This window comes from Apiospora aurea, assembly GCF_038362705.1.
Source record: "Apiospora aurea strain CBS 24483 chromosome Unknown utg000003l_segment0_segment0, whole genome shotgun sequence".
NCBI lineage: Eukaryota > Fungi > Ascomycota > Sordariomycetes > Amphisphaeriales > Apiosporaceae > Apiospora > Apiospora aurea.
The window spans coordinates 1656945-1678665 of record NW_027117390.1 but is presented as its reverse complement, the minus strand read 5'-3'; the positions used below and the strand labels follow the sequence as shown (position 1 = coordinate 1678665).

At 54.3% G+C, this 21721-nt stretch overlaps 10 protein-coding genes across 10 annotated transcripts; 4 read left to right on the top strand and 6 right to left on the bottom strand.

Moving 5' to 3' along the window:
* Window positions 1-1348: 1348 nt before the first annotated feature.
* Window positions 1349-2017, bottom strand: PG986_004359 (uncharacterized protein; the record flags this gene model as incomplete). Its single annotated transcript, XM_066840581.1, has 2 exons — window positions 1349-1817; window positions 1998-2017. The coding sequence occupies 2 exons, from the start codon at window positions 2015-2017 to the stop codon at window positions 1349-1351; spliced, it is 489 nt and encodes a 162-aa protein (XP_066703208.1).
* Window positions 2018-2369: 352 nt separating this feature from the next.
* Window positions 2370-3819, top strand: PG986_004358 (RNA-binding domain-containing protein; the record flags this gene model as incomplete). The annotated part of the gene is made up of 3 exons (XM_066840580.1): window positions 2370-2513; window positions 2661-2815; window positions 3450-3819. The coding sequence occupies 3 exons, from the start codon at window positions 2370-2372 to the stop codon at window positions 3817-3819; spliced, it is 669 nt and encodes a 222-aa protein (XP_066703207.1).
* PG986_004357 (uncharacterized protein) lies at window positions 3793-4802 on the bottom strand (the record flags this gene model as incomplete). Its single annotated transcript, XM_066840579.1, has 2 exons — window positions 3793-4507; window positions 4660-4802. 2 exons carry the CDS (start codon window positions 4800-4802, stop codon window positions 3793-3795), a joined length of 858 nt encoding a protein of 285 aa, XP_066703206.1.
* Window positions 4803-5398: 596 nt separating this feature from the next.
* PG986_004356 (serine threonine protein) lies at window positions 5399-6516 on the top strand (the record flags this gene model as incomplete). The annotated part of the gene is made up of 3 exons (XM_066840578.1): window positions 5399-5435; window positions 5479-5961; window positions 6035-6516. The coding sequence occupies 3 exons, from the start codon at window positions 5399-5401 to the stop codon at window positions 6514-6516; spliced, it is 1002 nt and encodes a 333-aa protein (XP_066703205.1).
* Window positions 6517-7336: 820 nt separating this feature from the next.
* Window positions 7337-8146, top strand: PG986_004355 (CutC family protein; the record flags this gene model as incomplete). The annotated part of the gene is made up of 1 exon (XM_066840577.1): window positions 7337-8146. The coding sequence occupies one exon, from the start codon at window positions 7337-7339 to the stop codon at window positions 8144-8146; it is 810 nt and encodes a 269-aa protein (XP_066703204.1).
* A 282-nt stretch (window positions 8147-8428) lies between these two features.
* On the bottom strand, window positions 8429-9189 carry PG986_004354 (uncharacterized protein; the record flags this gene model as incomplete). The annotated part of the gene is made up of 3 exons (XM_066840576.1): window positions 8429-8624; window positions 8780-8870; window positions 8973-9189. 3 exons carry the CDS (start codon window positions 9187-9189, stop codon window positions 8429-8431), a joined length of 504 nt encoding a protein of 167 aa, XP_066703203.1.
* A 1070-nt stretch (window positions 9190-10259) lies between these two features.
* Window positions 10260-11815, bottom strand: PG986_004353 (s-adenosylmethionine decarboxylase proenzyme; the record flags this gene model as incomplete). Its single annotated transcript, XM_066840575.1, has 2 exons — window positions 10260-11442; window positions 11511-11815. 2 exons carry the CDS (start codon window positions 11813-11815, stop codon window positions 10260-10262), a joined length of 1488 nt encoding a protein of 495 aa, XP_066703202.1.
* A 2324-nt stretch (window positions 11816-14139) lies between these two features.
* Window positions 14140-15118, bottom strand: PG986_004352 (uncharacterized protein; the record flags this gene model as incomplete). Its single annotated transcript, XM_066840574.1, has 2 exons — window positions 14140-15024; window positions 15086-15118. 2 exons carry the CDS (start codon window positions 15116-15118, stop codon window positions 14140-14142), a joined length of 918 nt encoding a protein of 305 aa, XP_066703201.1.
* Window positions 15119-16067: 949 nt separating this feature from the next.
* Window positions 16068-18560, top strand: PG986_004351 (uncharacterized protein; the record flags this gene model as incomplete). The annotated part of the gene is made up of 1 exon (XM_066840573.1): window positions 16068-18560. One exon carries the CDS (start codon window positions 16068-16070, stop codon window positions 18558-18560), a length of 2493 nt encoding a protein of 830 aa, XP_066703200.1.
* Window positions 18561-18936: 376 nt separating this feature from the next.
* PG986_004350 (FAD dependent oxidoreductase) lies at window positions 18937-20695 on the bottom strand (the record flags this gene model as incomplete). Its single annotated transcript, XM_066840572.1, has 7 exons — window positions 18937-19070; window positions 19147-19374; window positions 19485-19594; window positions 19657-19735; window positions 19795-19859; window positions 19917-20197; window positions 20273-20695. 7 exons carry the CDS (start codon window positions 20693-20695, stop codon window positions 18937-18939), a joined length of 1320 nt encoding a protein of 439 aa, XP_066703199.1.
* Between the last annotated feature and the right edge of the window lie 1026 nt (window positions 20696-21721).

Here is a 21721-nt window from a genome sequence, read left to right as displayed (position 1 = left end):
GCCGCCTGCTCACGGAGCTGTTGAGCCTAGCAAGCAGAAGGGCGGGAAGACATGGTTGTCTTGATATGGTACGAGGAAGGACGCTTCCTGAAGGAGTGAGGCCAGATAGGGGATGGATAGTTCCAAAGAAGAGTGGAAACAGTGAAAAGAAAAAAAAAAAAAAAAAAAAAAAAAAAAAAGAAAAACTGGACTAGGTGGTGACTTTGGGTGGGAGGGCGGATAAGTCACCATCGGCGAGATTTTGAAAAGTCTTGGAACAGGATGGCGCCATTGGCAGACTTGAAGAGGTCAGCCGTGACATCGCTGATTCTCACGGCATTCATGGGGGTGGCTGTGTGTTTGTAAGTGCCTGCAACTGCGCTTTTCGTCTCCACCGTCACTAACTTCGTGGGATCAGAAATGCACTTCTTATACTCCCCGCGGCGTCAGAACGTCGGCATCGAGGTGATCAGCAGCAACTCCTCCGCCTCTTTGGTCACAGAAACAATACCAACGACCAAACTTGATTTCGTCAGCATGTCGAGTCACATGCACAAGTCTTCATGGCAGTTGCTGTTGGCTTCTCCAGTCGAAGGAACCAAGAGAAGAAGTACGAGTTCTAGTACGAGCTTGATGTTGAGATCAACAGCGAGCGTGTGGATTTCGGGAGGAAACACCCCCGGACTACCCTCCTCCCCATCCTGCTTGTTCGTGGCGGATGGCAGGAGGCACAACTACCCTCCTCCCCATGTTTCGCTCGTATTACATGGTTTCGTACATGTTATGGAGAAGACGATGCACAAGTTATTGCCTCGGGTTGATATGATATCAAGACACTGTGGTGAAGACTTTTGATGTGAGCTACGAGGTATTGCGGGATACGTATTTCCTTGTACACGTAGGTGTGAGATCCCTCGAGCGTTACAGATTCTTCTCCTTTGTGGGCGCAAGAAGAAGGCTGCCACTTCAGCACTTCAGAAGGTCGACAAGGTTCACTAGCAGAGATCCCTTGGGATGGGTACCTACAACATTTGCAGTCAGCGTACCTTCCACTGCTGTAAGAGATGGCCAAGATCTGGGGCAAGAACGGTCATCTGATCAAAGAAGAGATGGAAGGCGGAGTTACGTGCCAGCTGCCACACTCTGGAAATAGCTTTCTCTTTCTCCCTAGGGAAGCACGCCGGTTGAAGCCTTGCGGCCGCGGAGCTCGAGAAAGGCGGAGAACGAGACGAGAACGGGGTCGAGACTCAGGTTCCATGGAGGAGCGGAACGCGAACGCGATCGAGTTATGGCTCACGGCGTTCTGATCCATGCCTTGTATGGTGTAAGCACGCTGCCGGTCCCGGAGACCAGCACAACTTTCGCAACTTCACCGGCCCTCGCCATGACCGAGTACTGAATGGCAAAGAGTTGCGTCAACGGTCACCTCAACACCATGATCACCAAGCACTTCGACCGCTTGGTAGACTGGAAGAAGATGATCCGCCGCGGCAAGAAGAACATGCCGTACGCCCTTTGCCAGTGCACGACAGGTTATTTTGCTCGCGCCCCCAGGAAGGAACGAAGTTTGAGTAAATGGACCTGAGGGAACCGTCGAAAACAACGCAGGAAGATGGCACTGTATGCAGGAAGCCTCCTTGACAGCGACTGACAGCACCAACATGCGCATTGAGGTGCAGAGCTCTTCGTCTCCCGCTGGAAAGGGGACTGGCCAGAAGCTGGCAAGTTCGGCGAGTGGGGTGCAGTCTTCGTGAACATTCGCCGAGACAAGAAGAACATGCCATGTGCCTTCTGTCAATACACGGTGAGCCATCTCTCTGTCGAGTAATACTTCTGATCTGAGGACTGACTTTATATTCGTAGAATGATAGAGACGCTTCAACTACCATGGCTAATGGCCAATGGCCAATGGTGCTGGAACAATGTTTCAAGGTCGTCCTTGCCGCGTCGAGAGAGTTCGAGCCAATCGTGAGTTGACCTGTTTCCCCTTTACATCTTAATCGGCTTTATTTACTAACCTGCCTCGAGGGACCTTCATCTTGCGCAACTACGTCGGCGGTGTTGACGAGGCTCGGGCGAACTGCATAGGATCTGGGGATGCGACACTTGCCACAACAGCTCTTCTTACGGAAGGAAGTAAGTGCGTCAGCACAGCTGGCAAAGAAGACGTTTTCCCAGAGGCAATGGACCATTCTAAGTTGTGGGATGCTAGCAGTCCGGCCATGATGCCTCCTCAAGATGGCACGCAGTCCCCGGGCGGCATGAACAATCAATGAATGGTTCAGCAGCAGTAGCCCAAGTACAGTTTCCTCTCGAGGATACGCTACAGGTTCCTCGCTCCACCAACGATCGCACGTCCGTGTCTAGCCATTCAATCCAATCCAATGGCCATGAATCAATTCATCGACCCGGACAACATCACCATCGTCGACGGAGGCCTGTCTGGCTATGCCACCGAGGAAGAACTTCGTTCTTTCTTCCAGGGCTTTGGTGAAATTACCTACGTCAAGATCCACCTGTCGGAAATGGATGCAGTTCGTTGAGTATCATGGTCTCCGAGGACATTCGATCATTGCGGCTGATCAAGGAGAAGCACCCAAGAAGATACACTTTTGCTGCTTTTGTTACTAGATGGCACCGTCGAGCCAATGTGACAAGAAGACCTGGGCGACGGCATCCAGACTGATTTGTCGATCTGTATGACAGCGAAAGCAAGCAGCTGGCCAAGCTCCATGGACTGGACGCCCTACCTGGAGACCTTTGAGACCCTCAACTTCAACGCAATTAAACGCGAGAGCTCGAGCGTGAGCGCAGCGACATCATCCCCTAAAAACAAGTAAGTGGAAAATGTTGGAGTTTAGTTTACTTCTTTGAATGAGCTTATGCTTACCAAAATACAGATTTTGTTATAAGGGTTTGGACAGAACGTGGTTCAGCGGTTGGAAACGTCCCTTGCTCCTCTGGAAGCGGTTGTCCAACGGCAGGAGAGCAAGATCCGTTTGAAAGTTCGTTCTAGGCAAATTCGTCCCCTACCATATATCTGTCCATAAGCCGCTTTCAGAGGCCAAGGATACGTGCGGGTTTCCTTGTAAAGGATTGGACTCGATGGATGTGGCAGTTGGTGTCTTGGATCCGCGCTTTTACGCTACCCTGTAGCTTACCCTGTCACGGCCGTTTTAGTTCAATGCACTCGGTCATACTGCTTGGGTTAGCAAGTTGAAGCCGCAGGGTCGAATCTTGTTTGTCATGCAGAAGGATACATGGTGCTGGACATGCCACGGACATACTCCTATGTATCCCCAAGGCGACGAGGAAGAGAAAGCCTTGTTCGAAGAAGGCAGCCAAGACAGTCATGACGACAAGGCTGGGCGAAGGCTTGCATGACTAGAGTCCTGACTCTGCATCCTCACTACATTTTCCCGTCCATGGCGAATTGCTTCTGGCGCTGGATCTCCAGCGACGCGATCCAGCGCCAGAAGCCTGGACGTCAGGGGCGCACCAGGCCCGTCAGTGGTGTCGGGCTCTTCCAGCCATGAAACCTTGGCTCCGGGCCCTGCTCTCGGCGAGGGCGAAGGCAAAGGCTACCTCGAGATCTCAGACGGGCTGGCCGTCAAAGTCTTCGGGGTTAGCCACGGCCATTGCATTGAGCGCCACAGTCACCGAGCCGATACACCCAACCAAGCAGAGGACAACCCACCCTCAGTATGGTTCCCAACAGAGCAAGGAAACAAGAAGGAGAAGAAGCCGCGTGCCGATGGCATTAACTACCACGGCGGTTACCCCTTCGAGGGCACCCTGACAGCCGATGGAAAGTCACTTGCAAGCCCTGCCAAAAGGTAGACCCGACGCACCGTCGTTCGGCGTCATCATCCCGACTCGGCAGCACTGATGTGAGCATGATGATGCCCAGGTCTTCAGCAGCGCCGGATCATTCTTCCCGTTCGCGTCCGAGTCGCCACCCAAGACCAGAATCAGCACCCCCCTTTGATTTCCGTCATGTTGCTGGCGCCGAGCACGGCGGAGGACCAATGGGTGGTGTGGACCCTGGTCCCGACTGGAGAGGCATGCCAATTCGTCACCAGACAGCTTCACTAACCGAACTTGGAATCGCTGGAGGCGGTCCTCTGGACTACCTAGCATCGCGAAAGGCCCGGCGCAATCGCCAAGAACGGGCTTCGAGGAGATGGACTCGTGGGAACCGCTAAAAACGACGGCGAGTATTACGGAAAGACACTTCCAGGGCGAAAGCTTCTTCAACGCATTCTCCGTCTGCAATAAGATCGACCTCAAATCCCAGCGGCAACCGGCCCATCGGGTCGGTACAGATCCCATATTCGCGAGACCGGCCACCTTCAACATCCAGCACAACCATGGCTGCTCATTGGTAGACTGGCCTTTGGCCAGTGAGAACAGTGACGCAACGCTCGACCGGGCCGCTTTAGAGCGACCCAAGACTCGCCGCAGCCACACTTCACGTCTGCTGCCTTCCTTAGATGCTGAAGCTTTGATCCCCCGATAGGAACCGATGCTGTAAGAAGTTGAGCCCGAGCTGTTCCACGCCGATCAGGTCACCTTATACGACCGATCCGAGCTAAGAAGATGGACAGGGCGACCGAGAACGCCCAGAACGATGAAGACGGCTGAGGAGACTTTCGCTTTCTGTTTCTACCCCTAACATACCTATCGGCACCCGGAAAGGTGCTGATCCGGTTCCTGAGTGAGATACCGGAAATCAGCGCTGCACTTCTGAACCGGGTGAAGTCGTTGCGTCGTGATCCCAGTATAATTACGCTGTCTCTCGCCAGGCTGTTGTTTCTGGTCATGATGCACCCGCCGGTGAGGGAAATTGCTCTGGACACGATACAGGATATCTGGCTAGAGTACGACGAAGCCAGGCTGAAAAGTCATTCAAAGTCGGAGGAGGGCAAGGGATCTCGTTTCGGCATCCAGCTACCTTGGTCTCGGTGGCCCTTGCCAACGGAGACCTTGTTACGACTTTTACTTCCTCTAAACGACCGAGTTTGGATAAGCTTCCGGCGGTACTACTAGCCGTTCCACCCGAAGGACGGCCGGCCTTGCCACCATGGCAGGCCAAGACTTGGCCATCGAAAATTGATAGGGCAGAAACTTGAAGAAACCATCGTCAGCACAAGATTGAGATCTTTTGCCCAATTGGCAGGGCTGGCTCAGCTCTACAACGATCGTTCCGTTCTCGAGTCCTTCCACTGCGCCGCCTACTCTCAGATTCTGCGAAGGTATTGGCCTATGGCGTTTGAAAGTACCAAGATGCGGAGTCTGATGATCAGCTCCATTCTTGCCACCGGCATGGGACTAGACTTTGGCTGGATGACGAAAATCTCGGTTTGACGACTGTCCTTCTTGATTGGATGAGAGATTTCAGACCGTCCTCATCACGAACATGCATACGATCGAGATCACCGTGGCCGAGGAGACAGGTATGGACCAAAGCGTCGGCATCACGGCCGGAACATCGGTCAGTCACCGCGGGGCGACAAATTCCACCAGGTGCCACCGAGCCGATCCGAGAGTGTGCAAGGCGTGCGCTCTGGGTTGGGGGCCAAGCGACAATTGGCAAGCCCAGTCATTTCCATCTGGCCTTGCTTCTTTCTGGCTTGCCGCCCAACGTTGGGGTGAACGTGAGCTTGACGCGATTTGGTGGCTTCTTGCGAGAGCACATCCCTCGACTTGAAGGAGACCAGTGCTCGCCGGAGCAGAAGAGTCTGGTGGCGTTCTGTCTTGAGGAGTCACCAGCGCAACGCCCAACGGTCCAGCAGGTACAGGACCACCCTTGCATACGGGACACCGGCTCGAGATCAAGGACGTTCGTTATTTCCTACGAGCACCGAAAGCTCACATTCCATGAGCATCGCGAGGTGTTGCTTGAATTCAGTGCGGATGAATGCGTTCGCTTCTGTCGAGTACGTCCATGCGGGCGCCGCGAAGTAGGCGGCTCAGGATTTGGTAAGTAAAATGCATCCACAAAACAGCATGCGCCGAGTCATGTGGTCCAAAGACTGACCTTCGATTTTGATAGTCTGTGTTGCCGGCGTGTCAATTCGTCACCAGACAACTTCAGGGTTTCATCACCCAAAGACCTCCCAATATGCCCCAGTCCCCAGTATCCTGGGGCATATTGGGGAGGTCTGCAAGAACGTCAACGTTCTCGGTGGCATTCTCTCAATCATTGAGCCATACACGAGCCTTGATGATTCGCAACTTCAGGCAATCTACCGCATCCGAGCGACGAAGAGCTCACAGGCCGATGGCGGCGGTCTCTCAGGCGAAGGATCTCCGCTATGGAGAGAGTGCCCACTCCTGCCAGGAGCACGCATTCAAGGCACAGCACGTGGGAGACACCGCGAAGGACCCTTCTCACCCTACTCTGAACAATATGGTGGCATGGTGACAAGACAAGCGAAGACGAACCACCTCTTCGCGAAGAGGGTACCCGGGTTGGCGGGTCCAGGGAGTGACGACCCAGTGATCCTCTCCTCTTGTTTCAGAGACTTGGAATGATATTCGGCGCCCAAGGGATATCGTGGGAAGCATCTTGATTGGCGGCATTGGTGGCGGCAAGTGCTTCGGACAGGCCACCGAGACAACGTCTCACCTTTTGACGGAGCTGTATGGGACCAAAGATAGGAACAATGGGATCTCTGGCCTTGGCATTTTCTAGAAATTGCCTATCTAGGGCCTCCAAATGCGGCTGTAGCGAGTGATTTGTCCTGGCATCCATCTTGTGCATTGGCGCCGTGTGTTGAATGGCAGCCACTCTTACAATCAATTGATGTCGATTGACACTTGGAACGTAATGAGATTTACTTTCAATGCAACAGCCCCAACTAATAGATGGGCCAACTGTTATGGCACCAACCAGTTGAACGCAGCTTTGCCCCTTTTCGCTTGGCGGGGGGCTTGAGTCTGAACCGCAGCAGATGCGCGAGTCTTGGTCTTCTAAACCGCGGAAGGAAGCCAAAGCACCTGTACAAAGTTGATTTAGCTATTGCCCTATCAATCTGTTCAGCCAACTGCTGATCCCTTTGCATTGCCGTTGAGGCAAGCTTGCCACAAAGCCGATTAGAGACATACGACAGCGGGAATGGATGATTAGTCATCCAGTCAATCGCATCAATTGGAGAGTGTATCCACCTCTTCCGTTCGGCGCAACCACCAATACACATCACGTTTCCGAGCATGGCATGCCCCTTCTCCCAATGCTAAGCTGAGCGAGCACCGAAACGGAAGAATAATTAAGTAAGCAGCTGAGCACAGCTTCAGCCCTTTCTGTACTACAGCATCATCCACTGCCACCGTTTGCTACATGCGGGATAAGAAGATGCCCACGCGCCTCGAAATCCCCATTTTCGGCCCCGCCTCCGCGTCCCCCGCCATCGCGGCCGGCGCTGCCCGCATCGAGCTCAACGCCGCGGGGTCCTACCCGGCCGGCGGCCTGACGCCCAGCGTCGAGGATGTGGCATGCCTCAAAGATGCGCAGGTCCCTGTGCGCGTCATGATCCGGCCGCGGGGTCCTCCTGCGGGGCAACGAGACTTCTTGTACTCGGATGCCGAGATCGACGGGATGGTGCGGTCTATTGAGGCGTTTGAGGCGTCGGGCGCGATGCGGGTCGAGAGGGGTGATGGGTTCGTGTTTGGCGCGTTGATGAAGACAGGGACAGAGGGTGCTGGGAGGGTAGGCTTGCAGGCCGAGACGGTGCAGAAGCTGGTAGCCGCCTCGAAGCCGTACAAGACCGTCTTTCATCGCGCATTCGACGACATTGTGGGCTGCAACGATGCGGCTGATGCCGCCACCGACGGACCTTTGGCAGTAGTGCCAGAGTGGGAGAAGGAATTGGCATCACTTGTTCAGATGGGCGTCGACGGCATTCTCACCTCGGGCGGACCCGGCAATGCGGCTCAGAACATGGCCACATTGAAAAGGATCATTGCAAAGGCTGGCGACAGCATCGAGATCATCGCTGGTGGCGGGGTACGGAGCAGCAATGTGGGAGAACTACGATCAAAGCTTGGTATGAGCAGAGATGGCGACGGGACAGAATCATGGGTTCATTCTTCCTGCTTGACAGGAGGAAGCAACGACGAGGTAGATGTGGCAGAAGTCCAGAAGATCCTGGGAGAGATCAAGTAAACGGCATATTGATCATTTCGGCCAAAGTGACCACTCTCAGTCAGGTCTTGGAAGCAGCGCGAACCAGTCGAGGGCGGCAATGCGAGCATGCCAGCAACCCTACAGTGCCCTGCACGCGATCCCACCCTCTCGATTTGCTTAGTACGAATACATGAGTCAGAATGTTCCCGCCTCCTTGCAATCGACAACCCTCTCCTGTCTCCTCTGTTACGCAGACACAATAAACGAGACGCCCTGGCGGTTGGGTTATGCGAAGGCAGCGCCGTCGCTTTCCCAACACCTTCATTCTAGTGGCGCAGCAGCAGAGGACGAGTACTTATGCACCCCAGGTTTCGCTGGATCTCGGCACCTGAAAGCCACAGTCTTGTCGTCGATAGCTTTGGGATCATCCGGCCCGGCGCCCCCGAACAGACGGCTCTCGCCCCCATCAGGGACGATATGGCCATTGTCAGGCGTGTCGGGCTCGCAATTCTCGGTCCTGTAGCAAGAGTCTGTCAAATAGGTTCAACCATTATGGGTACTGCATTGCTCTCTTCCTCTGGCATTGCTGCCTTCCCTCAATCGAGCGCCGATGGCTCCGGAGAGGAAAAGACAAAGCGCCGAACAGGGGATCCAAGAGAAAGGAATACATACTTGTACAGCGTACAGTTCAGGGTGCCATACATGCGGACCGACGAAACTCCCTGAGGCGCTCCGACATGCAAGGGGGAGCCCTCCAAGCTGACTGTTCAAAGCCGCGGGTTAGAAAGAGATCCGTCCGGATCAGCAAAAATCGATGACGAGGCGTTGCCTTACACCGCCATGGATCGGAATGAATCAAACTTACTGCATGTGTCTCTCTGCCCATACCCCTTGGGCGTAGCAGGATCGGTGAAGTTGAGGCAGGTGACGGTTTCGTTGATGCCCATGAAGCCGGGGTTGGGACACAGCTCCACAACCTCTGTAATAGCAGCTCTGCCACGAAGCTTGTCCATCGTCATCGCCACAGCAGCTCCGGAGCTGGAGCCGGGAAGAAGGATGGCCAGGACGCGAGCGAGCTTCATGTTGACGGACTGAGATAGGACAGAGGTCGGGAGATATGACGGTGGTTGGGCAATGGTGAAAAAGAGATATCATAAAAGACGGACTGTGATTGTTCTTCCACATGGCACTTCTATCTGCAAACCTCATCCATTATGTAGTCGCTCAGTCGGCTCCCTCCTCCCACCTAACAGAAGCCCTCAACTCGTTCAATCAAAGAGATCTCGTCAACCATCCCGACGATAGATTGAGGGGTGGTTGCTACACGGATGCGATATCGACAATGTCTTGATCCTTTCAGCTAAGAGGGGGCACAGCACCTCGGTCAAGTCAAGTGACGGAGAGTGGGTAAAGCCACGATGTTTCGTAAAATTAAGCAACAGTATATCGTGCCACGCCAGAGCCGGACGCGCTGTGTTTTATATTCACACACCTCGGACGAAGGTTGATAGGCGAATCTTGTGTGATACATGCTTGTTCTTCTCTCGGTAACTGTAGAATGAAGATAGTTCGAGAAAAGCTCGGCTTGGGCATATTGCGGCTGTGAAAGCCAAGACACAGAAAGCTGGCCCATCCTTGTTTGCGCAACAACCTAGCAGCAGCGTTGACAAGGTTACCGAGCTCAATTCCTGTATACCCCTATCCATCGTTGGACATCCACAGCACTCATGATGTCATAGCATAACATACCCGAGTCTTGGGCCATGTCGTGTACCTTTAGCTAACTGTCTAAGTTCAATCTCATAATGCTCGTAGTCATGTTTGCGATATACGCAGAAAAGCTGAACCAAGACATCACCGTCACGAAGTCGGAACCGAAAGAGGTTTGGTTGATTAAGATATGCCATTTTAGATAGAGCTAGGTATATAGCTGAAAAGAATGGACCAAAAGAGTCATGTAGCAATATCGTAGTGTCGCTTGCCGTGTGCAAGGCCGAGATCATACCAAGATCGTACCCAATGATTGTAGATTCGTCGAAATCAACGAAGGGGAAACCAATTCCACAGAAAAGAGATCGTAAAAAATATCATCCATGCGTGTGAAATGAAATCATTTTGTCTCTGTGAGATATTGTCTGTTGCACCAGGCTTTTTACATATCCTCACCAACCCGGAGGCCTGACCCACCGACCCAGTCGTCACGTTCGTAGTAGCGGAAGACCAGGTCGTAGTCCTCAAAGTCATGAACGATTCGGTCCATGCGGCGGTAGCCCCGAATCTTCTCGAGACGCTTGTTGCGAGCCACACCCTTGGCAACGTCATCGCCCTTGGCCTCGAACAGCGTGACACTGAAATGGCCCGGCTTGAAGATCTCCACCACATGTTCGATAACCTCAGACGTCTCTCGGCCCTTTTGTCCCCCAGGAACGTTGGTCTCGAAAGAGGCGTACGAGCACTGAGGCTCGGGGGTTACATGAACGGTGAAGTAGTGAGTAGACTTCTCGCCATCCTCGGCATTGTGGGGGGAGGGAATGACTCCGTTGGCAGAGAAGCCACATGGATCAAACATGTAGGCATCAATGCGAGCATCGGGATACTTGTCCTTCGGATAAACACCAGAGAGCCCGCAAGCATCCGAGACAATGGTGCCAAGCACGTGACCCTCAGTCGCTTGGTTAATATCGGCCAGCTCAGACATTGGGGTGTGGGTACCGTTCCCATCAGAGTTGCTGTCCAAGCTAGCGGCATCGAATGTCTCATCGGTGTGACTGACGGCTGTGCTGGTCGTCTTAAGCGTATCTACACTAGCTGACAAGTCGCCCAGACTCTCCTCAGCAGCCTGCTGTGCCTCCTGAACCTGCTTAGGACACTCAGCGCGCGCGACCGCACTCACGTGATCCAAGTAAAACTGCTTTGCATTCTCAGGATCGAGATCAGTCATCAGGATCTCGAGGGTCTCGTCGTTACTCTCAGGGGCGCCATTGAAGGCCGTGGCCAGCCCAGTAGGAATCTTCCAGCCGCTGGGCAGGAAAGGCGGCTCCTTATCGCCTTCGGGAGTACGAGGTGGCGAGTTGGTCTGTGGGGAGGTGATGTAGAGGTACCAGTGATCTCCATTCATCTTGCCCACCATGTACGCGCTACCATGCTCAAATGTCTCGTCCAGGAAATCGACCTCCTGCTTCCAGCTCCGGTGGGGGCTCGGTTGCTTCTCGGGGTAGAGGAAGTTCTTGCGGCTGTAGAACACTCGGTAGGGGGTTGCCGCAACGTGTTCGTCCTCCCCGCTCTTCACATTGTGGAATGGGAAGCCAGCCTCGACGGCGGCAATGCGAAGAAGGCTGTGCAGGCCTCGGAGCAACGTGGTGGTGCCGCAAGTCTTGAGAATCAGCTTGTGGGGAACACAAACATGCTGGACTCGGAGAGCAGGTACGAGTCGATGTGCTCCGACTTGATGGTCGAGAGAACCTTGCAGTGGACTTCGTCCAACATGGGGACCCAGATGTCGGACGCCACGGCCTTCAGGCCGTCCGGCTTGACTCCATGGGGAAGAGCGTCGGCACTAGGAGCGAACCAGACTTCAAGAAGCTTCTCGGGCCCCTCGAAGGCGTTGGACGAATCTAAATCTGCCGCGACTTCATGATTGATCGTCAACTGAGGTGTATCCTCAGACGGCGAGATGATTTGGTTGGTGGGGACTTCAGAGTCGACCATCTCCGTACTGCGACTGTGCAAGTCGTAAATATCCAAACAAACTCTTTTTGTTTTCTCCCTCCAAATTAGGGCGGTCCTACGGTGAGGATCGATCGATCGAGCCGGGCCGATGATGGACTGGACGGGGTTGGCGGCGGGTACTGCAGCGACCGCGGAGCACTGACTGCCACCCAAACGAACCTTGCGGCGTTCGTCTGAGAGAGTAGGCCCACAGGTGGGTGGGTGGGGATCAGATGCTGGCTACGCCAGCAGCAATGCAAATGTATAGCTTTATAACGTCTCACGTAGGGACGTTAAGGAGGGCGGCCGCGCGGGGGGAGGAGGAAGACCTGTGATGAAGGAATTGTGACTCGTTGATATCCGGGCCTCGTTCGTGCAAGAAACCGATACCTGTGGTGGAGTATCGGGCCTGGCAGACGAGGGTATCTGCAAAGATGGTGTGGTCGGGGTGGGTAGTTGTTGTTTGGTTTGGTAAGAAAAACCGGAGAGGCGTGAAGAAGGACGGTGAAAACTGGGGTTATCGGGGCCTATGTGTCGAGTGTTAGTCAAAATAGACGGGATGCCACGGCGCTTATTTATCTTCGACGTACTTTGCGGGCTTGGAGAGGAAGCGTAGCAGGTCCGCCGGGTTCATGGAAGAACTGATGGGATGGGATTACGACGACAGCAGGACAATGCGCCTGATTCGTAGGGTCAGGCCAGAGGTTTCGGATCGTTCAGATCAAGCTGCTCGAGTGTTGCCTGAGAAACATGGACGATCCAGATTCGTCGGACGATGGAGCAAGCGTTTGGGCTCGCAGCAGAGGCGGCAGACGAGAAGCGGCAGTCGTGTCGTCGCGGGTAGGTAGGGATTCGGGGTCTGTCGTCCGAAGGAGGAGAGACGGGAAAAGAAAATGAGTTGAAGGGTCTTGAGACCTGGGGCTCTTGCTGAGGATAGAGTTTGGGCAAAGTAATGCAACAGCAGTAGCGGGAAGAGGTGAATGGCGGAGAACCAAACGGGCAGAGTTTCTTTCGTTCCGTCCTCACGGAAATAATTTATGGCTTGTTCTGCGCAGGAGCGGTGGGCAGTTGGATGAGTCGGTAAGAGTCAAGCAGAGTTAGGTCGGGGGAGCGAGAGGTTTTTCTTGATTCAGCACCTCCGCGACTGTGGCAGAATTTTGTGCCTGGCCGAATCGAATCAGATGCAGTAAATCAGCTTTTTGGTGGTGGGTGTGGATGGGCAGCCTGCATGTGCGCCGTAACAGCGGGTGGGGGGAGGCCTGGGCTGTTGGTAGGTCACTAAAAATCACTCCAGCAGCAAGCGGGCAGGCACTTTAGGCACTCTGCAGGCCCTGCAGGCCTTGCAGTAACAGCGCGACTCCTCACTTCCTCCGCCCAAGTTCCAGCCAGCCAGCCAGCTCCCAAGGCGCCGCGGGACGCCTTTCCCTCTCTGAGCCGCCGCTGAGCCTCTGCGCCTCTGAGGTCATTTCACTTTGCAGATTTTAGGGCGGGGTGGAGTCGCGGTTTTTTTGTGTGTTCTTCTTGGCGCATCGTCGATAGCTGCCCCAGCCGCCTGCCGCCCAGCACGCCCTCTGTCAGGTACGAATGGGTACATAATCCAGAGTGGCCGAGCTCCCTGACTTGGCATCCGTCAAACACAACCTGGGAAATATCGGGCTGGCAGCTATCACCCAAGTCGTTTCCCGTGCATCGACCTTATCTTTGTTGGAGCTGGTATATTTCTATCTAGATTAAACCACCACTAGGCCAAGATGATGACACGCCTGCTGGCCGCTTGCACGGCTGGGGATGGAGTGTACATCCTCATTCCAGCTTACACCGCCAGTGGAGCTTGGGCACCAACCAGACGACGAGTTGAAAGAAGGTGCTCCCAAACCAACCGTGGTCCATAACGAGCAGCCGAGTCTTGGGAGCATGAACCTGCGACATGTGCTACTACGTATTGGCTTGGACACCCAAGCCGCATGCCGTGTCAGTTGCATCGAAACGGTTTTCTTTGGTCCCAAAACAGGAGAGGGTGTACGACGGCACCCAAAAAAGCCCTCAAGCCCCTGCAGGCCTACCCAGGTTGCTAGGCTGTCTGCATGATCTGCATCTCGCCAGAACCTCTTGTAAAGTCATGACAGATAGAGTTAACACCGGAGTTCCAGCACACCCTCTTGCAAATGGCTATTGTCGTGTCTTGCTGATTACCGCCTTCGCGGGCTGGCGCATCGCCTCATCGGTCGTGGTTTGCTTGGATAACATATGTCGCATCGCATGCATGGGCAGCCCCGGTAAAGTTGGGCTGTTGTGTTGAAACCGAGACTTGGCTCGGCTTGGCTTCATCCGATGGCTGCCACAATATCCCGTGTGATTTGGTTGAACAGGGGCTCTAGTGAGCAGCCTCGATACTTGTCCGCCAGCAACGCTGCGTCTTTCCTGGTTGATGTTTCCGCGGCCTGCTCCGTTGAAGTATTGGCCCCTGATATGTCCTTCCCGTTCACCATGGTTCCCGCGGGGTAGACCGGCCGCGCTCCAGATTCGACCAACATGACAAATTGTGGATCGATGGGCACGGCACCTAGAAAGCGTACGCTGAATTCCTGCGCCATAACCTCACCACCGCCCTTGCTAAAGATGTTGGTGCACTCAGCACAATTGGGGCAGACGAAGCCGGCCATGTTCTCGATAACGCCAATGATAGGTATGCCCGTCTTGGAGCAAAAGTTGAGCTCTTTTCGTACGTCCGCGGTAGCTACCGCTTGGGGCGTAGTGACCACCACAGCGCCCGCAACCTGGCCGGGGCGCGCATCCTTCAAGAGGGTTTCAGCTAGCGAGATGTGTTCATCCGATGTCCCAGGCGGCGTATCGATCAGCAGATAGTCCAGGTCTCCCCAAAGCACGTCGGACAGGAACTGGCGGACCATGGCCGTCTTCTTGGGGCCGCGCCAGACCACAGCGTCGCCGCGACCTTTGAGGAGGAAGCCCAGGCTCATGCACCGTAGTTCTCCAACACCAGCTTCGGCGTTTGCTTCGTGAACCGTGACCGGCAGCCAGCCACCGGGGGCTTGTGTAACTTTTGCTTCTTCAATATTGAACATGCGCGGCATCGAGGGCCCGGTCAAGTCGACATCGAGGACACCGACCGAATGACCGGCGAGGGAAAGCGAGAGGGCGAGTTGTGTCGTGACAGACGATTTGCCGACACCGCCCTTCCCGGACAATACCTGTGGTGGATTGGATTAGCCGAAGTCCACCGATCTTAGTTGGTTGCAACATAATACCTACCAGAATGATATGTTTGACTTTGGATAGAGACATCTCTGGCTTTGCGGTGACCTGTCGCGCTCCGGCAGTTCTGATAGAATCCACGTCCGAGATTTTATTCCAATTGGACTAAGTTATCCTTAATACGTACAAAACAGAATAACGTGGTGGGAGCGGCGTTTACGCCTTTGATGAGATAATCCCAGAGTTCAGAAAATTCCTTCCAACTCTATGCGCAGGCCAGCGATTGTCGGCGATGGACGAGATTCTGCATTTATCAGCAGCTACATATGGCTACTGTCTCTCGATAAAAGCTGCCTGCCCCTCCATATCCGAGGTAAAAACCCCCACCAACGGGCCTGGGCGAAATGATGCAATGGGAGGTTGGAAGCGAAACAGGCCCGTGCTGCATATCGGCAGAGGCTTAGCCACAGCAGCTCAGAGGCCACAGGAGGCCACAGAAGCCCAAGTACCTCACTAGCCACACAGCAGACTCCGGAGCCAGGCAGCACTGTACAGCACTGTGCAGCACAGTTATGCAAATGTTGGTGCCTGGGCTGAAGTCACTGCACTTCAGTCGACTCCACCCGCCCCCCGGCTTCCTCGGCCTTGGCAGCATGGGTGCTATTCTGCAGACAGGTACCTACCCCTGGGCAATGCGCATTCTTGTTTGATCGCACTCCTGGAGGTACAACGGCAATCGGGCTCTTCCATCGGAGAGTACTTCTATTCCGAGCGCTGCCCCCGTCTCACACGCGCTCAGGAGGGCTAGAAAGGCCAGCCACCAGCAGCCTACCAGCCTACCAGCCTGCCAGCCTGCCAGCCTGCCAGCGTGGAACCTCCCCCATCCAGAACCCAGTCTTTATTATTACCTTGCCATGCTGGCTGTTGTCACCTTTTGATTAGTGTGCCTTTCCACTTATGATGGATCGCAACTCCCGGATCCTGAGGACCTTTGATTGTTGTCGCGAGTCAACATGACCATTGTCTTCCACTCCCCAATATGGACGATCCATGGGGCTCGCCGTGGGCAAGCGCGGACGCTGCTCCTCCCAATAACAACCTTCTCCTCAACCCGCCTCCGAAAGCCTTCTTTGGAGGCACAAGCTTGACACACTCGCCCTCGCCAGGCCCGTCGCCATGGGCCGATGACGAAACTTTCAGCGGCTGGGCGGCAAAGTCGGAACATGATCTACTAGATGCCTCTCCGTGGGCGACGGCTGGTCGAGATTCGCCCTTGCGCACTCCGCATTTGAGATCGAAAACTTCTTCCATCTTTGAAAAGGAGAGCACTGGTTCTTGGCCCGGCTCACCCGCCTTGAACCCTCCTCCGCGCTCACGCGCTTCCTCCGTCTTCCGCCCGCCTCCCTCCCCCGATCCTTGGGCCGCCGATTCACTGTGGCTTGATGCGACACCTAGACTACCGCCGCCCAGTGCCGACACGACTGGCCATAATAATCTCAAGCCCGAAGGTGCTCCCTTATCCAGGCCGGGTCCTTCCCCAATTACGCAACCCACATCTACACTGCCTGAAGAAGAAGAGGCCGATGGGAACGCCGAACCTCACGAGAGTCCGTCCAGGTCTTCTTCGACTTTTTCTACCGATGGCGATGGTCGTGTCCCGGAACGTCAGGATTCACCTATCACCTCGATTGACGAGGAAGCCAATCTCAAACCACAACAACCGAGCGCGAGAAAGGTGACGGGGAAGATTGCCCTTCTGGTAGACAAGTTTGACGGTCTTGCAAGAGCAGCATCCGAAGAACCAGCCGAACTCCAGAGGCCAACATCGGCTAGAGACAAGAGCAAGGAGAGGTCACGCGAGACCCTAAAGTCCACTACTGATGATGAGCCCAAGACAGATTCGGGTGTAGCCTCGGTGACTTCTGACGATGCAACGGAGGCGTCAGTGGATAACGAGCGATCGAATGATCCCACAGCTGTTTCTGCCAGCCCGGATGACAGAAAGGATAGCTTGGAGGAATCTAGTACTGCTGCCCACTCCGATACTCGACGATCTGCGTCTCTCCCTGTGCAACAACTCATAGAGAAGTTCGGCCCTATCAACTTCAACGTCGATCTAGATGGCCTTCAGACGATATTCTCCGACGTCCCCGATGACGCTGATCCGGACAGCGAGCTGCCAGACCGTGTTATATCTGACAGTTTTACCAATCTCGAGCAGCGACGGATCTGGTACCGTATTTCGAGATATGGGTCCATGCGGAAACACAACTCCGGCGACGACGAGAATTATCCTAGGATTCAATGGGCAACCTCGGACGTTCATGAAGAGACAATCAAGGTTGTTCGAAAATGGAAGGAAGAGGACTCAATATCGGGACGGCCGACATTTGGTTTAGGCAAGCGGACGAGCGGCTTCAATTGGGACTCGGGGGGCAGTGCACCCATCGAGATGGACAAGATATTCGGTCGAAAGCCGCGAGCCGCGACAAAGAGCAGTATTCCTACGGTAACACCGCGTGATTCTGCTGAACTACCCGATGGTCGAACGGCCAGGGCTTCTACACTACCTCCAAACGTCTTCACTGGCCCACCTATTGGAGCTAAGGCCTTCGGCTGGAGCTCCATGACTCCCGAGCCGTCGCCAACTACTTTACCAATGGCAACGGGAACAACATCGTCTCCAAAGACAGATTCAGCTCGGAATTCAATGTCCTTACCCCATGCTCCAGCAGCCGCTCCAAAGACAGATTCAGCTCGAAACTCACTCTCATTGCCCCCTGTCCAAGCAGTTGCCCCAGCAGTTGCTCCAAAGCAAGCACACCAAGAACCATTGCCCCCAGTCCAGCACATCAGCACATCCAGAGATGAGGGGGAGGGAGATGACGACGACGATGATGAATGGGGTGAAATGGTTGCCTCGCCTACTTTTGCCAAGGGACTTAGTCTCAGCAGCGGTTTCCCCGATATTGGAGACCCGGAGCCTTCAAGCTTGAAGGCAGACACCGCCCTCCCTGAAGACTTGGGGCAAACGACCATTCAGCGGGACACGCCTGAGGAGGAGAAATCTGTAGATACAGGTACGGATGCTCCAGTTTCTGAACAGGCCGCAGAGTCTACGAGCTTGTTCTCTGCAAATACAAGTGATTCCGTGTTCACAGCGGATGTCCCGGCATTGGAGACAGCGGCTGAGTCTACGAGCTTGTTCTCCGTGGAACGTGAAAGTCAAGAAATCCAAGAGATCAGGGATCAGGCTCCGGATCCTTGGGCTTTTGCAGACTTCTCTTGCTTCGAAACCCCGACTCCCCAGCCTATACAAGAACCACCAGCCAAGGCGCCCATTGCAGACAAACCGATTGGACCACCAGTTTCGGTGGCGAACAAGCTTCAAACAATCCCGGAGATGCCAACCCCAGCTACGGTCATTCTTGGCCCAGTCCAATCGTCGAAAAGGGAGGAGCAGGAGGGAATGAGCCAAGCCGTCGAAAACATTATCCAAAACCTCCCTGATCTATCCTACATGCTTCGGTGATTGGGATGCTGCCTCTGTTTGGGTCGATATATTATTATCTTTATTATACATTGTTATCATTTCAACGATATATGTTTGGATACATACATCATCTGATTCTAGATTAGCTGCCGCCGTTGGGTAAGAAAGGGGTTTTATGTATTATTACGATTTTATCGATGGATGTATGTAATGATATCAAAGCATAGGAGCTGGCGTTTGGGTTGAATGAGTTCAAAATGGATTGGCATATAGCATTTGGACATGTAAAAGGGATCTATCTAGCAACCAAGGTTCTCGCGAATAAATACACAGTTCTTGCTAAAGTAAAACACGATGTGCCCATTACGCAGATCACCAATCTCGTTTCACGACATCTCGAATTTCTCGTTGCTGCTCAATTCATCGAGGCAGGCGACTGGAAGAAGCCAGGCGCCAGCACGAAGTCCGGATCCTGTCGCCGCATGATGGCAATGGCCTCTTCCACTATGTCGTATCCGAAATTGAAGTCGACGAACTCCTCAGTAATTTCTACAAACACGCACTTGCAGTTAGCTCCAACTACGAAACCACATGCGATAGATGTATGCAGTCCGAGTCCACTTACTCGGTATGTCCTGGATGGGGATGAACTTGGCCGCCGCGTCCCGGACGCGCTCCGCCTCGTCCTGGCCCGCGTTGGACAGGATCTGGATGGCGCTGCAGCGGTTCCGGCGCAGCGACTCGAAAAGCTCGAGGCGCGAGGCGACGTCGTTGGGGTGATTAGTTACGCCGGACATGAGGATACCCATGGCGACGCCGTCTTCGATGCTTTGGGCTCCGCCTTGGCCTTGGTCTACAGGATAATATCGAGAATGCTCATCAGTCTTAGGTTGTTGAGGGGGGGCTTTTGCCCTCCCGTCGCGTCCCGTTTTCTTGGTCTGGATGTGCGTGTATGCGACTTACGGGGCAGCATGGGATGGGCAGCGTCCCCGATTAGAATGAGGGATCCCTTCCTCCATGTGGGAAGAGGTGGACGGTAGAGTAGCGCCCATTGCTTGACCGTTGTCGCTTTGCTATATCGATTCTTCAGCTTTATATTGGGCTGTTGGGGGTTACTGGATATTGCACAACTTACATCATGATTCCCTTGAGATAGGGGTGGAAATCGTCATATCGCCTCAACAGCTCCGACTTATCTACAGAGGCCTGCCAGTCTGTCACCCATAGTCAGAGTTGTTCGAGATAGGGGTAGAGGTGGGCTGATCCGACTCACCCTCCGGGTTCTTTGCTGCTTCGTCGTCATTGTGAAACATGGCCACAAAGTTATGTTCCTCATTGCTATCGAAGGACCCAGTCAGCCATGGGTAGGATGCCGCAAAAAGAAGAGAATCTTACTTCCGACACGGGTATGATATGAGTCGTTTGTCGTGTCCCACAAAGAATTTCATCCGCCCATCATCTCCGTCGAGCCAGTCTCTGGTCACCGGGTCGGACCGGATCTCGGCCGCAGGGATGAGGAACCGGTAGCAGAAGTTGTAGTCCTTCTGGGGCAGAGGGGGGTTATCGCGGTCGAGAACCGTCTTCACGGCGACGGTGTGTATGCCATCGGCTGCTACCAACAGGTCGCCCGATATTATCTGGCCATCAGCCAATCTAATAGATGAACATCCCGGGAGCTTTTGCTTGATGTGTTAGCGGTTTAGGAAAAGGTGCATTGGTTTAATGCTGCTACTTGGGCAAGATGAACCCACAAACTCAACGACCTCCGAGTTCAAATGTATCTGAGCCGGGATACCTTGATCACCATTCTCAACGACAGCCTCCTGTGTCGCCAACCTCCGCAGCTCCTCGTGCAAATCGACCCGATGCGCGAAGAACCAAGGCGCACCGTACTGGTCCTTCACAGACTCATGGCTCATCTCGTGGAACTTGTCGAGCGAAGCCCCGTCGGCCCGGTAGCTCCGGCGCACCGCGACGAACTTGGCCAGGGCAGGATCCAGCCCCCAGTCCAGCAGCGAGCGCGACGCATTCGGCGGGATGTGGATCGCAGCGCCGACCTCTTTGGCGAACGAGGAGCGTTCGTAGACGTGCACCTCGTGGCCTGCTCGCCGCAGCGCGATGGCGGCCGAGAGCCCAGCGATGCCGCCGCCGACTACGATGACTTTCAAACCCATTCTGAGACAGTACGCTGGGATCGGTCAATACCTGGCGTTGACGGGAGACCAATGGTTACTCCGGGTTTGCTTTGAATGTCACCAACCACCCTGAGCTCGGTGGGGCTTCAGCCGAGATGGGATGCGGGCAAGTGGTCGATCCGGTATAGTCTCCAACGCCCGATGCTTATTGGCCGAGACATAAAAAAGCAAACATGTTGGTTGCAGGAAGTCCAGGCATATGCTCGGCCCAGATGACTTTGGTTGATAGGGTTGCGGGCAAGTCGGACTTGCGCCATCTGTTGTCCGGTCATAGCAAACTTTGGCGCGACTGTGTGTGAAGGGGTCTGAGATCAGTACAACGTCAGCTATAGCCCGCTCAGTCGTGCGCGTTGGGCCGGTCATCCGTTCCTGTCGGCGCCGCTCGAAGATAGTGGCGTAACATGCCGGATCCGGCAGCCTTGATAGCAAGTTCAGGAGTCGTCAAACACCACGTCTTTGCTGGTTACACCGTTGTAAGTTGGCGCTGGAAAATCTAATGGGTAAGCCATCAAATTGGAATTATGATGATCCTAACAGACCACACCGCAGGAAGAAGCGCATGGAAAAAGTAGTGTACTACCCGAAGCCGGAGGTCAGGGCAGGGTTATTGTATGACAAGGCAGCTCGAATGGGTTACACCAAGAGCGAGCGGAAGTGCCGCTGCGGCGCTGAGAATGTATGCGCATTACCATCGACGGTAGAAGAAATTGTTGGCCGTATGTAATTATCCACAACATACTTGGCATGCTGAGAAATGGACGTAATTCAACGAAACGATCCCACGATGCCCCCGGGGGTCCCGAAGAGGTGCCTGAAGTTATCCCGTTCAAAGGAAGGCCGACATAAGGCGGTGTCGACATTCTGACAGCTCCTCTTAGCTCCTTCCAGGCTGTAAGAATACATTCAACTACTCCTTTTGGTGCAATCTGACTAAAAGCGCTGTCAGATGTAATGCTCTGCCATATTCTATCAGCTACGCCCCCAAAGTCAGCCAAGTCTATTCGT